The sequence below is a fragment of the Dryobates pubescens genome, chromosome Z (assembly GCF_014839835.1).
Source record: "Dryobates pubescens isolate bDryPub1 chromosome Z, bDryPub1.pri, whole genome shotgun sequence".
Classification (NCBI taxonomy): domain Eukaryota; kingdom Metazoa; phylum Chordata; class Aves; order Piciformes; family Picidae; genus Dryobates; species Dryobates pubescens.
Genome location: NC_071657.1, coordinates 121,880,111 through 121,896,112, shown reverse-complemented (window position 1 = coordinate 121,896,112; position 16,002 = coordinate 121,880,111). Strand labels below are relative to the sequence as shown.

Here is a 16,002-nt window from a genome sequence, read left to right as displayed (position 1 = left end):
CCTTTATTCTTTAGACTTATCCCCTATGTCCTAAAGCACAACCGCCTCAACTTTTTTTCCAGCTGCCTGTTGTGTCAATGACAGAAAAGCTCGTTCCCTCAAATGTCAATCATGCGTGAGGCCGCAGCAAAGGCTGCCCCGGTATTTCACACGAAGGGCGAAAACAAATGCGGCTGGCAGCCCCGGATAGCTGGAGGGGGCAGTCCTGCTGGTAGTTCCGACCCATCAAGCGGTCGCCAAGTCGAGGGGTGGCTGGGCTGCTGGCGAGCCCTTCGGGCGGTGGAACCGTCCCTATGTTGCGGCGCCCACTCCGGTGCCCGGTCCGGGAAGCTCCCTGTCGCTCCGACTCCCGTCGGTGGCGCGGCCCGTGGGGCGTGTCCGGGCAGCCCTGCTCCGCCCCAGCCCAGCGGGACCGCGGATGCCGCGGTAGCGGACGGGGCAGGGCAGGGCAGGACTGGGAGCCGTGGAGCAGCGCCATGGGGCTGGAGACGGAGAAGGCGGACACCCGTATCCTCATGGACGACGACAACTTCCCGCGAAGCGGTAGCCCCGCGCTGCCGGAGGCAGAGAAGTTTAGGGAGGATGAGCTGGACCGCGACCCCCGCGGGATGAACGCCCACCTGCAGGTGAGAGCCAGGGATTCCCGGCCTGGCGAGGAACTGCGCCGGGCCGCGGGACGGGCGGGGCTGGCGCTGGGGCCGGGGGCCGGGGGCTGGGGCCTGTGCCAGGGCGGCGGGCGGAGGGTCCCCAGCGGTCTCCCCTCGTCCCAGCTTTGCGTTACGGCACAGCTGCATCTTCTTCCAGCTGGGATTCGAGGATGTGATCGCGGAGCCCGAGCTAACCCACTCCTTCGACAAAGTCTGGATCTGCAGCCACGCCCTCTTTGAGCTCAGCAAGTACCTGATCTATAAGCTCCTGACTCTGGTCCTTGCCATACCGCTGGCCATGGTCGTGGGGATCGTCTTCGCCGTGCTTAGCTGCCTGCACATCTGGTAAGTGCATTTTGTTGCTCATCGGTGCGTGGGCTCTGCAGACAGCTCAGCAGAACTCGTCTCTTACGGCATTACTGCCTAACCAGTCAACAATGTCTGTAACTTCTATTAATTGCTGTATTTTTAAAGGGAGATAAATGAAAACAATGTTTTCTCTGTAATTCCGTTCCCTGCCTTGCTTTTACCAATGGTCTGTGTAAGTTCCATGGGCACAGAGCTTGTTCTGCTATTTGTGTGGCACCCACTGTAATGCATTCCAGCTTCAGCTGGCTTCTGGAGTAATAATGATAACTTGTTGTATGTTGATGTTTTTAAAAAACATGTTGTTAAGTTGATAAAACTTGTATTTGAAATTAAATGCCTCTCCAGAAGTATTGCTCACATCTGGCTCCTTCTCAGTACGGTCACCTCTTTCGTTTTTTTCCTCACAGACCAAAGAAAGCTTCTGGGGGCCCAGTTTGCTCTTTCTTTGCAACTACCATAAAATATGCTGTCACCTCCTTGCATCTGGTACATGGCCATCTCTAGTGCAGTGCCCCAAAGCACTTCCATCTAAGCAAAAAAAAACCAACCCAACCCAAAACAAAATGGAACAACAACCAAAAAGAAACCCCAAACAACAAAACAAACCACAACCTGGTGAGCTGAGGAAAGTTGCTGATGTCCATGGCCCAGGTTCCTAGGCAAATATGGTAGCCTTCCAAGCCACAGCAAATCTGGTATACTGGCAAAATAGGAAGAGTACCTCAAGACCAGAAAGTCAATTATTTTGGAGAAGGAAGAAAGGCAGGGAAAAGAATGAGGTTGAGGAAAAAAGAGAGAATCCAGCAGAGTGCAGAGGAAGGGATGACTACAGATTATCAATGCCATCCCTGCAAACCAGGATTTTCCATGTATGTGGGTTTTGGGCAAAGTCTTATTTGACTTGGATAGCACTGGAATCATGAAGAAGCTGTTAATGAAAACAAAATATAATCCAGAAACTGGGAAACAAATAGGAATATGTTGGTTATGTGAACATGTAGTTGCAATATCATGGGTGCAGATTTTAGTTTTTGGAAGTGGACAGGAAGTTTAGGTTGATGACATTTGAAAACTATCTAATTCAAATTTTGGAGCAGAGACTTTGCATAGTATTCACAGGAGTTACAATGTAGTTTAGAGCTGGCCACCTGCTACTTCTCTGGTTCTCAGATTACTATAAACATTAATGTGTCCAGACTCTTAGGTCTGTCATTGTCCTGTAGTGTATCACATGACTCCAAAGGGTATGGTGAGCATATGGATTTCCAGTAGTGGAATATCTATGGAAGAATTAATCAATATCAAATTTATTAAGACTGTAATAAGCTTTTGTGCTTCAGATACACATATGTGAGTTTATCTGAAGGAAGGGCTCAGAGGTCAGTTTCTATTTATGCAAGTTATCCCTAGTGACTCTCTCAGGAACTGTGGGTTCTCTGTACATCTGAAATAGGACTGTCTGAATGTGGCACTTGATTTAAAAATTTTCCCTTGAACACATTGTTTCCAAAACAACTGTTTATCTTTCTCTATGTTCATTATCAGTACTGAAGTGATCTTTGATTTTCATTTTCCTTGCACCTGACATGGATGCAAAAGAACTGCATAACTCAGTAGCATTATCTGCTCCCCTTTGGGCCCCATCCAGTGTTACCATCCAAAGCCTGCACTGTCTCATCTTCCCACAACCACAAGCTGGATTTGTTCCAATACAAAGGTGGAACAACACTGAGACGAAGATGGTTTGTCTGCAGCATTCCATGTTCCAGATTTCTTAGGAGTAAGGAGTTCAAAGTTTCTGTGTTTGAGAGGGTAGTGCCAGGAGCAGTGCAGGTACAGGGACCCTAGACACATGGTGCTTGCTCCCATGTAGCTATGTTTGGTTTGATGAAAACAGTAACTCCTTGTTACTGAGTAGGTGGAAGGGAATTCCATTATAACTCTCTCATCACCTGTTGAAATGTTGGGGGGAAACCCCTCTTACATGAAGGATTCCATACATCTAAGTCAGTGAGATGATGCTTTTGATTTGTTATAGAGGAGCACTTCTTTAGGCTAGATTTGAGGGTTTTTCAACTACTTTTGGAAGTGCTCAGGCACAAAGCTCTGTTGATTGTCACACATGTTGTCACAGTTCTGTCAGCATGCTAAAAATCCACAGAAGACTGGCTCAGCATTTCCCATGCATTAAGAAGACCTCATGAGTTTCACCCCTCATACCTGATAGCAAATGCTTTTCATCAGCAAAAAGATTGATAAAGAAGGAAGCACATATGTGAGACTTCATGAACAGCAAAAAAAAAAGCTGAGTAAGAAGTATGTGATAATGCACTTCAATTTTCATTTTTAACTCTAGAGATGGAGTATATTCTGTTCTTGTTCTCAAACTGGCTGCTTGAGCCAGAATCTAGTTTTACACTACCTGGTAAAAGATACTGATAGGCTAAAACTGTGCCAGCTAACAGGTTGGTGACCTACATACAAGCTACTTCAAGGAAAGCTATTTATCTATATTTCTTCTCCTTTAGTAATGGCTGTCATTCTCACCATCTATATGGCCTATACATGGCAGAATTTGTCAGACTGGGTTTTAACATCTTTCTGTGAATATCACCAAGCTTTTAAACAAAGCATTAGATTAAGACTGTTTAAGTTATTGATGTTTTGAACGTGAGTGATTTTCCAATGAACGTGAGCATAGTTTTCCAAGCAGCACATGCCAAATAATGATATTTATTCTAGATTAGGGACTGATTCTTGTACCAAGCCATGTGTTTGCCACCTTTTGGAAATTAATGCTTGAATTTCATACATGCTTTGTTGTAGTCTTGTCTGAATACTGTTCTGGTATGTTACATATTTATACTAATAATCAGTGCTTCATTTGAGAATCCATAACATGAGTCTTGGATCTGAGATGTGTTCTAAATCACAAGGATTCGGCCAGCTTTGTGCTCCTATTGTCAGCTGGAGCAGCAGGTGCTTAGAGCTCTTCTTGACTTGATCTTCATTCACAGTGGTAAGATGTAAGCAGAGTAGATACAGATATGCATAAACTCTTAACCTCTATCTCCACAACTCCATTTATGTAACTTACTGCTATCATACTCATCCACAAAACCATCTCCCTACTGGCTGTCCAAAATCAAAATAAATTACAGCAAGGCTGTGAAGACTCACCAGATGATATGGCTTTACCTTAATGCCTCTTCTTTCATGTCCAGTATATATCCTTTGGCTTCTGAAGAGGAAGTAGGTGGATGTTTTCTGGCTTTCTTTTTAGTTTTCTCCTTTGCGCTCTACCCAGTTCCAGGGATATATGATGTTTGGGTTTAATGCATTTCATACATTATGTGTGGGTCCTGGAAGGCTTTGAGGGTTCTCTCTTGCCTCACTCTTAACTATCCGGAGGGTTAATGGAACTCACCAATAAGCTCTGCAACTGCTAGGCAATGTTTATCCATCCGTTCACAATACTTGCTTGTATCATAGAGCCATGCAAGACTTCTAATGCGAAACAATGTCCGTACTTTGAATTAGGTAATTTAACCACTGGATGGCATAGCATTTAAGAAGTAGCATTAAGATATGCCTGAGGTTCCATTTTGAAAAAACTTTACAGCAGAAGATGTGATTCTTCATTTTGAAGTGGGAATCTAGATTAATAGTGAATGACTACTCCAGCCATGTTTCCCAACTCTGAAAAGTTGAGCTGCTTTGAACTGAAAGTACCCTTAGCAGTGGGAATTAAACTGCGGTCTGCCATTTCCAAGAGGTGTCTGGTTCTTGACAGTGTTCCCTCAAGGGAACATTCTTCAGCAGAAAAGAAGTAATGTGATTAAAAGCAAGAAAGGTTGGTATGTGTAATTTTGTAGATGTCCAGCCTTGAACAGAAAGAAGAGAAAATAGAATAGGATGGGGGAAAAAATGATAATTTGTTCTTTTGAGTGCCACAGTTCCCAAAGAGGTGATTCTTTTTACTTATTGAAGGGATAGCTATTTTATTAAACATATATATATATATATACACACATAGCAATGAGACATCATATAGGCAGTTGTAATACTTTGGCTATGCTTCACCTTAGATGCCAGATTCAACAGAGTTTTGATTTTCTTCCTATGTCCCATGTCATAATACTGCTGGTACAAATATTACAGTAAGTGTTGATATCCTTGGGATATACCAACTTTACATCCACTGCTAGACATTTCTCAAGTAAGCAGTTGCTATCTCTGTGAATAAAAGTGCAAACTGGGGTGAACCCACAGCACTGGGAGTAAAAGATATAAGTACTTATTCATGTGTCACAAAACCAAATACACAGCTCCTAGTAGCACTTGATTATTTATTTTTCAAGCGTGCCTGGTCTCTCCTCTGTAGGCACATCACATTCTGATGATTTGGAAATCATCAGAGGTAAGAGAACACACCCTGTGCAGAACAGGATGTATACATGTAGATACAGATATAGACACACTCACACTTTTTAGAGAATATCTTTTACTCCTCTCTCAGGTCTAAAGGATTTTATTCTCTGAGGAAAGGTGTTTGAGCAATGGTCTGAGTAGGCTGACTTTTGTTTTAATATTTATTAACCAGGTATGGTTTCTAGCATGTTTCTTATCTCCTCCTGCAGAGTTAGCCTGCATTAGTTTTGGCATGCATTTACCAGAAAATGCAATAGCAAGTGCTAAAAGATTATCAAACATTACCAAAACATTTTCATATTTATTGTATTTTAACTATATTGAAAGAGGTCGAGTTCTGGTATGGTGTGAATAACCTCTGCAGCAGTTGCAAGTAGTCTGATCACTGCCTTCCCTAATGACAGCCTGGTGATTCACTACAACTTTCTGTGAAACCTCTGCATAGTGTGGTGTTTGGTTAGTTGTATTTTGTGTGATCCTGTCAATAGGAGGTCCAATGTAAAGGTCAAATTTTCAGCCAAACACCACCATGGCCATTAAATCATGTCCTGAAGTGTCATGTCTACATACTTTTTTAACACCTCCAGGGACAGTGATTCCACCACCTCTGTGGGCAACCTATTCTAATGCCTGACCATCCTTTCAGTAAAGAAATTGTAATAACCAATCTAAACCTCCCACGGTGTATTTTCATATTACTTAATGGTGGGGAGAAGAGACCAACGCCCACCTCACTACAAACTCCTTTCTAGTAGTTAAGGTCTCCCCTCAGCCTACTTTTCTCCAGACTAAACAACCCCAGTTCCCTCAACTGCTCTTCAGAGAACCTGTTCTCCAGGCCTTTCACCAGCTTCACTACCCTTCTCTGGACATGCTCCAGCAACTCAATGTCCTTCTTGCAGTGAGTGGCCCAAAACTGAACATAGCATTCCAGTTGCGTCCTCACTGGTGCTGAGTACAGGGGCATGTTCACTTCCCTACTCCTTCTGGTCACACTAGGACTTGATGATCTCAGGGGTCTTTTCCAATCCAAACAATTCTATGATTCTATGTTTTCTGCTTCTCAAATTCAGTTAGATTTAAATAAACAAATAGATGGATAGATAGATTGATAGATAGATATATAGATAAGCAGGCCACATTAATTTTAGACAGCAGCAAAGAAGCAGTGACATAGCCTTTAGCCTTTATAAACTAACTGAAATGGAAAAGGGATGAAGTCAACAAGAGCTGAGTAGCCATTTCTGGTGTTTTCCCTGTATTGCTTGGAGAAATACTTTTGTTTGTTTGTTTTCCTTTGCATTACTGATATTTATCAGCTGTATTTTAACAGGCGGAGCTCTGATTTTATTCTGTAGAAATTATCTATTCTGTATGCAGTGATACTCTAGGTGATTATAAAAAACAAGGTTTATAGGGTTCAGTTAAAAACTAGAGACACATTATTCCACTAACGCTCACAGTTCCATATGGTGTGTATATCACCAGCTGTTTCAGCAGAGACAAAAGAACAGAAGGTTTTAGAAAAGCTATTCTTGTTTAAATCCATCTGGGTTAGCTTAGAGTGCAGCACACACATACTAGTAGATGGTTTGCATTGTATGATAAAAGCTGATAATGAATAGATAAATACTAGATAAATACTGAGAAGAATTCATTTTGACTCTTAACATTTTATAAGCTTTAACTTTTTAAAAATGTGCCAAGGTTTGTTTTTTTCTATTTTGTTATTCTGAACACTCATTGGAAATACACAATATTTCCTTCTTTCTTTTCTTTTTTTAAACCTATGATGAAATAGTAAAGTAAATATTTCCCTGTAATTCAAATCAAAATCAATAAGGTTCTGCAGTAGAATTATGTGGATAAAAGGATGGGATCTTAAATTCTGAGTGCAACAGCAAACTGGAACAGAGTTTATTACCTCTATCAAAAGAATATATAGCTTCTTCTACCTAATTTAGGAAATAAATGTTATATGTGTAACAGATTTTTTTCTAAAACCTTCCTCCAATACCACCTCAGTATTACATAAATTATTTACATAAGAGAATCCAGCTTATGAGAAATGACCAGGGGTTTCTGCCAGTAAATGATTAAGAAAGAGGAATAACTTAAAAGAATGAGGTTAGTTGTCATGTAACCACTGCCCTCCTGAGCTGCCCGTATGTGCATTTCTGGCTCACTTCTGTCGTTAGTATGCTTGTTTTTAGCCACCACTAATGACAGTGCTTTGGAGTTGAAACATATGGAGAGCCTCCCCAGATGCTCAAAAGAGGAATGCACAATACTTTCAAGTATGCACTCTGAGTGAATAAAAAGATACTATACCTGACCAGGAGTTTTGACCTCCTTCTACATTAGTTTCTCACTCACAAATAATAAACTTTACAGGACCAGCAATATCCCATTTTTACGTGGTTCAGCATGTCTCTGTACTATAGTAATCTGGTATAACCAGATATTGTGTTATTGTTTCTGTTTTTTTGTAGCAACTGCTAACAGCCATGTTAGATTGGTAGGATTGAGATGAGACTGGTGATGTTCATGTGTCCCTGTGCGTTTATACCCCAAGAGACAGCAGAGCAAGAACATCATAAAATACTGTTCCCAGCTGATCAAACTGGGGAATGTGGCATTTCTGTTAAGCTGCAAAGACCCACATTCAGATATGTCTACAGTGTAGATGAGTCCTTAGCAAAGGACTTTGCTCCTCAGTCACAGTGGAGTAGCATCAAGATTGCAGAATATCACACACACCAGCCCTCCAGCAGCAGGGAAAGAACAGAAGTTTACCCCTGTAAAATGCATGTGCAAAACTTAGCTCAGCATTGCCAATTAGGAATAAGCAAAGACGTAATGAAAATAAAGTTAGTATCTCCTGTCTCCTGTGTTGTATACAAACAATCCTGGCCAGAGGACCACACACAGCATGGTGGTTCTGTGTGGGCAGGTGTGAGACACTGAGCAAACGAAACTGAAGGAGAATGAGTGAAAGAGTGTGCAATCAACTTGTTTAGAGATCTAGAGTTACAAAATCACTCACACTTCTGTTTGGTTATCCTGATTTCCTCGTGCTATAGCAGAAGCAATCTTCAAATCTTCCTTTTTCTCTTTTACAGGATTGTTGTGCCTTTTGTGAAAACCTGTCTCATGGTCTTACCTTCAGTCCAAACTGTATGGAAGAGCCTGACAGATGTTTTCGTCACACCATTCTTTCAGAGCCTGGGCCGATGCTTTGCCATGATTAACATTCGCCTGGACCAAGAGTAAACATCAGGGATGCAACACAGCTGTAATTGTAGCTAGTGTGATACCTCTTTGCTAACCTAACATACAAGCACTTAGCATTCATTCCAAACTGTTACATTTCAATGGCTGGTTTAAGTGGGAACATGCTTTTTTTTTTTCTTTCTTTTTCCTAAAACACATTTATTTTCAGGGAGATCAGTTGAAGAAAGAGTAGGCAGTTTTCATAGCTCAGTATTTTAACAGAAGAGTGAATGCAGAGTATGTTGGCAACACTTTATTTTAATGGTACGTCAATTGCTAGGTCACAGGAGAATTCTCATGGAGGTGTAACAGCCACCACAGTGGTAATGATTGGCATTATTACTATAAATATTTAAATAGACTGTGATACTTTAGGTGAAACTGACCTCCACATTGACTTTCCTGCAAATCCACCAAGGATCATTTTTGGCCCTTACTGTGCAGAGTGATCGACTCAGCCCTCTATTATCAGCAGTTAAAATGAACGTGACTCATTGCACAAGCATACTGGAAACTGTTGTGTAATTCTCCTAGGCTGGGGAGGAAAAGGTCCCTGGAAGATTCTTCCCTTAAAATAAGGTGTTAGCTAATGATTTGGAATATCAGCTAATCTGTATATTTTATTTAATGAGAGGCTAACTTTGCTGTATATTTTGTTCCTTTGTAAATGGCACATGATCATTTTCTTTGAAGCATTATTTCCATAGTAGCTGAATTCTAACCAGCTTACTAGGCAGTAAGACAATGCAAAAATTACTTCAGACAACCAAAATTTCAGTTTCTAAGTTATGTAGATTTTTTTTTAAATGTTGCTGTGCAATTTTAATGTATTTGTTATATATGGTGACATATAAAAGCAATGATTCTAAGAGTTTTCATACAGGACTATGCAAAAGAGTTGGACATATCAGTTTATGAGAAATGGTTTTTAGTAAATATAGGGTGTCGTAAATGCAAACCTGCCCATTTCTGTATATTATCTGTGTGACTATTGTGATATTTAAAACAAGAGACACTATGCTGGCACTTTAGCTAGGCAGCAAGCCCCTATAGAAGCCAAATGAGTTTAATTTGTATCCTTTTCTAATTCTCCTCACCTACTGACTTGCTTATTTGCTACTTCAAAGCCTAACTGCTAAGAAGCCCTTCTTCCTTCTGCACCTAATATGGCTTTGTAAACCAGAATAACGAAAAGTATGCAGAGGTACATTAAAGTTACATTAGCCTTCTGTTGGGCTTATGCTGCTGTTTTCTTTAAATACAGATGATAAGTTGCAATTGTAAAATTTTTATATTATTTAAAAAATTGTTATTTAAAAAATTATATCACAGAGTTCTTATCAAACAAAAGATGCATGATAAAATGACAAAACATCAACTTTTTCCTGTTTTCAACTTCACTTTTTGAGGTTTTCAATTTTTTAAAAAGCTCTTAAAAATGACAAACTGCATTAGAACACTATGCAGTTCTTCCAGAATATGGGAGAGGGGAAAGAAATGGATGAGCATCAATATGGTTCTGCTACTACAAGCCGCATTTAATTTATTTATAGTGGAAAAATAAGTATCTCAGTGCATAATTAAGCCCATACAGAATGATTGCTTTCTCTGAAGCATGTCTCTCAATGCAGAATTTTGGCTACCTTCAGAAAAAAACACTTAATTTTTTACAGGCACATGCTTAATTTACAGATGAGCTGTCAAATTTTCCTTTTCTTGCTTATTGGCCTACAGAAGCTAGCTGACACTATATAGTCTTTGTGTACTGAGAACATCTTCATATGCTAAAAATATTTTTACCATTTGTGCCATTTAGAGATGGATTCATATGGCTTATCAAAACTGGATTTAATGATTAGTGTCCATGGAAGCTTCTTTGGAGTTGTTTTTTCTGAAAAAAAAAAAAAAAAGTAGCTTGCTGTTCAGATCTGCTATTTGAGTATTTGAGATAGTTTTCATATGTTAAAAGTGTAAATATCTCTTTTGAAAATAAAAATTGATCAGACTAGGCTTGAATTCATTGGGGAGGTATTTTCTTTTACAACATCCAGGGATTTTTACAAAGATGTTTTCTACAGAAAAAAATATTCCCTTGATGAATGAGGTCTGTGGTGATAGGTTGGACTCGATGATCTTTGAGGTGTCTTCCAACCTTAGTGATACTGTGATACTGTGATTAAAGGGGACAAAAAAAAAGGAAGTCTATCATACTAGCCTTATAAAAATCTAAACTTTGAGGGAGCTCAGGTTTGGATTCAGACTTTGAGAATGAGGCCATTCCTTAGAGAAAAATATATCATTTTAGATCATGCACTCTTGGATACATGCATTCTTAAGTAGCTTACTGAAGTCATCTGGCTCTAGCTACCACAGAAAATCAAGTAGTATGTTTGGTTTGCTGATATTTTGATTTAGGCTTGTTGTTAATTAGTTCTTTTCACCACTGCTTTAGCTGTTAGAAGATGCAAGAAAGCTTGTAATTAAGTTATTAAAGCTGTTAGCTTCTTCTATATTTTGTAGCAGTATCTTCCCCTGGAACAGATGTGCTTGGCAAATACACATACTCATCCATGGCAGTAATGGAAGGAAGTGTGAATATAAAAAGAGTTTTAGATACTTAAGTGTGAATCTGCCTCAAGCAGCTCTGGCTGATACGTGTTCTCTGGGTTTTACTGATTTGACAGTTCTGCTAGATACTCCAAAGCTCTGTCACAGATGGTATCATCAATAGCTGACGGCACTGTTGGACAACAAGATCTGAACAGGCACTGGGGCTGAACTGTGATCTTCAATGCAGGAGTAGGTTCATAGAATCATAGAATGTTAGGGGTTGGAAGAAATCTCCAGAGACCATAAAGTCCAACCCACCTGCAATGCAGGACCACCTAGGGTAGGTCACACAGGAACACATCCAGGCAGGTTTTTAAGATCTCTAGAGAAGGAGACTCCACAAGTCTGGGCAGCCGGTTCCAGTGACCATCATTCTCACAGTAAAAAAGGCTTTTTTTCACATTGAAATGGAATTTCCTGTGATTGAGTTTACATCCATTGCCCGTCATCCTATTGCTGGGTATCACTGAAGAGAGACTGGCTTTGTCTTCCTGACAGCCACCCTTCAGATATTTGTAGACACCAGTGAGATCCCGTCTCAGCTTTTTCTTCTCCAAACTAAATAGCCCAGGTCTCTCAGTCTTTCCTCATAAGAGAGATGCTCCACTCCTCTAATCATCCTTTTAGCCCTCAATTGAACTCTCTTCAGTAGTTCCCTGTCACTCTTGAACTGGGGATCCCAGAACTGTACACAGATGTTAGGCCACTAGGGATAAGTAGAGGAGGAGGAAAACCTCCTTTGATCTGCTGGACACACTCTTCTTAATGCACCCAAGTATGTTATTGGCCTTCTTGGCCACCAAGGGTACATTGCTGTCCCATGGGTAACTTATTATCAACCAGCACTCCAAGGTCCTTCTCTGTGGAGCTATTTTTCAGCAGGTCAGTCCCAAACCTGTTCTGGTGCATGGTGTTATTCTTCCTCAGGTGCAGGCCTCTACACTTAACCCTTGTTGAGTTCCTGAAGTTTGTCTCTATTTCATATGAAATGTGGACAAACCAACCCAAATGATTCCTTAACAGCAATTTACAATTGAGAATTTAGGCAAGGAGTCCACAAACATATTCTCATTGTGTGCAACAAATGCAGGAAAACACCTGATTCAGGTGTATCTACTTTCTTCCCCTCTATGGAGCAGAGAAAATCCTGTTGCTCTTAAGAGTAAGTTTTCTATCATCATGGTAGAGCTATGAGGTTAAATAAATAAAAAGTGTGAGATGTTCTAATTCCAGCCTGCCTTGTGTTAATGCAGACCTTACATTTATAACCACAAGTTGGAGATTCACTTCTGCCATGCAAAGTATTTCAGCATCTCGTTTTTCATGAAGATTGTAAATAATATACATAACTAACACTGGATTTGTGTTTATGGACTTTTTTCTTTAGATTCGGATGGAAATTTAACCTGCCCCCTTATGAGAGCTGTGTACTAAAATCTTTCTAATCTGACTCTAGCACTTTTGTATTTGTATCTTGTCTTTTCCCACCCTACTTGTTCTCCCCATCAGTTGGAATAAATATTTAACAGAAACTTTGGCATATGAGTAAATGAGGAACCTTTTTCTAGCTATCCAAAAATCCTTACTGTGGCATACCCTGGATGGAAAATTCAGAACATCCCTGCAGCACTGGGACCTCAGACCACACACTCATATTTACTGGAAGCCAAAGAATGATAGAGCCATTATTTTTACAGGGTGGGATTGTTCCCTCACCTGCTGTTATGCTGTGTTGACTCTCTTTTAAAAATACATGGAAAATACATGTGTTCAGGGGTTTTTTTGGTAATAAAATTGCAAATTAAACAAGGTCAAGCACCAATACTCTGATAGTGTTGCATGTTATTAGGCTATGCTCATGAAAATTGCAGTTTAAGATGAAAATTGCAGTGTAAGACTTCACACAAGTATATCAAACCGGAAGCTATGCATTAAAACCTGAGGTGCTTCCTTCATGCAAGAATTTACAATTGAGCATTGAATTAAGGTAACTTTAGTCTGGTGACACTAATCTTCCTAAGTTTATTGCAATAAAATGAAGTCTTCTGTAGAGGTAACTTAGATAGGTTCCTGCCATGAATCATCCTCCAGGGAAGACTCTCTGAACTAATTAATGCAAAATGTTTGGCTTGGCTTGGTTCCTTTCCTCTGCTACATAAAATGTGGTATTTGTGGCAGAAATTGGACAGGCCTATGGAAGCAAATGGAGCTTCACGTAGGTAGTAGGGCAGATTCTTCTCTTGGCACGCTTGGGTGGGGTGTGTGTGTGTGTGTGTGTCACCTGTCCTGGATGTTTGATTTTGTCTCTTGTCTGACTTTCCCCTCCAGCTACAAACAGAAGAAAGAAGGACCCCTTCAAAAGGTATTGAATCAGATTCTGCTTTAGACATCCAAAAGGAATAAAATGTAGAAATCCACATTTTTATTTCAAACTTTGAGGAAAGTTTATTTTCCCTACTGTCTCAGTTTAGCAACAGCTGCCCTCTCACCATATGTCCCTACCTCAACTTGCTTTTTATTTTACATTCTTGGAGCTAAAACAATGCTAGAACTATAAGGTAGGCTTGGCCATGAAATGCTTTGGCAATGAAACTTCATGACAGAAAGTCCTGCAGAAACCCTAAGGAGTGAATATTTACGCTCCATTAATGAGACTAGTTCTCACAGTCTGGAAGACACCTGAATAATCATTAATGTATTAAAACTGGCAGCATGGTACAGAACAGTGTTGACATGGGCCAGTGTTTATGGCCCAGCTCAGTATTTGTCAAGGAATTTTATATTGAAAAGGGCTGATAAAAGAGTAACTTGATTTGTGCAAGGTCTGGTGGAATTAAAGCTTTAAATTTATTTGCCTCTCCAGCCAAGACAGTTAAAAGCTATCTTGATTGAGACCTACAGGGTCTAATTCTAATAAAAGATACTCACACTTCCCACAATATGAAGATGAGAGTCAGGCATTTACATTCCAAACTGTAATCCCTGCCCAGATGCCACCCAGCCAGGAACATGTTCAAACTCAGAAGGCACCTCCCTTTCATGTAACTTCTCCAGAGAACCTACAGTTTCACTGTTGTTGTGCCCAGAATCACCCTTGTTTGAGCAATTTTGTGTCTTACTTGCATCTAAGACCAGTCAGAATTCCAAAAGAAGGGAAGAGATTGCCTTCAACACTTCAAAATACACTTACTGTGTATCAGCAGAATAGGGCACTTCCCAAAATAACACCTTCCCAGGACTGAGTCCAAAGGCACAGACAGGCAAAAATTGATTTTGAGTCTCTCAGGTGTTGGATTACTTCTTCTAGCCCTCAGGCTATTGTGTAACATGTTATGGTAGCAGTGCTTCCATAGTAAGAGGAAATCACTCCAAGCTAAACATTGTGAGATGTAAAGAATGTGAGGGGATTTCTCCCTCTCCTGGTACAATTACTTCGATGAACAAACAGGCCAAATAACAAGCATACATGAAAGTATGGTACTAGATACCAGTGGTGAGGGGCACCCTTCTCAGTGGAAAAGTTCTTGTCCAGTGACTTATAATTGAAAGTATATAATTACTAAATTCTCCAGAGACCAGAGACAGGATGACCACCAGGAACACTGGCCTAGATTTTAAACTCATCCTAATGTGCTTGTTTATCATGCAACCAGATTGAGGACAACAGCACAGCTGATAAAAGCTCACCAATAATTTTGGCAGCTCAGGCTTTCATCCAGCAAAACATCCAAGAATGTGCATTAAATGATGCACTTAAGCAATTGAACAGAAGATACTAAAAGAGCAGTGATCTTCCTCTCCTTAGCCTTGGGTTTTTAAGTGCTCTGCACTAAGTCAGACTCCTATCTGACAGCCTCTGTTACCTAACAGCCTTGGTGCTGTTGAAACTATACATAAAGAATACAGTTTCCCAGAGCTGATTCTGATCTTGCTGGCATTGGAATATATCAGTAATATTGCTAATACCATAACTAGAATAATTACACAAGTTTAAACTAAATAAATTAATTAATTTTAAAAAGGCAGTGGTGTGCAAGGACTGGAGGAGCAGGGAATGTTTGATATCACACAAAGACATTCAGTGAGCAGTCACACAGATTCAGTTCAGTTTTATGACTCATTTTCTGACAATTCTTTGAGGAATTTTGTCCAGTCCATTTTTTTTTTCCCCCACTGGCTTCTGGAAAGAAACATTTTCTACCCATATCAAAAACTCTTCTTCTCAAAGCTCATTGACAAGATAATTCAGGTTCCATTTCCAAGACCAGCCTGGGTGTCTACAACCCCTGGCAATTTTAGGACATACCTGGATAACCCGTTCACAGTAACTGAGGAGAGGACAATAAGCCCTTGCACTTTTAGAAGATTCTTGCAAGCCTTTACCACACCTTTGCCAAATGATCTATACTCTTCCTCCATATGTAATGGGAGCTCCTTGCAGAACTCTTGTGTGCATCCACACCAAGTCTCTGGCTATTAAGCTTGTGTGCATTTCTCACACAACTGTGCCAGAGAGAATGGGCCATGGCCCTATCCTTCTCATCTCTGCAGACGCAACTTCCTCACTCTTACAGCTATATCATTTTCTGTGTAGGCTGTCTTCTTGATATTCAAGCTCAAGTGAGCACTGCTAAGGTTCATCAGATGTGATGGCTCATTTCAGTTTGTATGC

The 16,002-nt window shown here is 40.4% G+C and overlaps 1 protein-coding gene across 1 annotated transcript; it reads left to right on the top strand.

Annotated features, from left to right (window-relative positions):
- The first annotated feature begins 356 nt into the window (after positions 1-356).
- On the top strand, positions 357-10,411 carry CAV2 (caveolin 2). The gene is made up of 3 exons (XM_054178896.1): positions 357-626; positions 805-992; positions 8,570-10,411. The coding sequence occupies exons 1-3, from the start codon at positions 477-479 to the stop codon at positions 8,718-8,720; spliced, it is 489 nt and encodes a 162-aa protein (XP_054034871.1). The 5' UTR covers positions 357-476; the 3' UTR covers positions 8,721-10,411.
- The last annotated feature ends 5,591 nt before the right edge of the window (positions 10,412-16,002 follow it).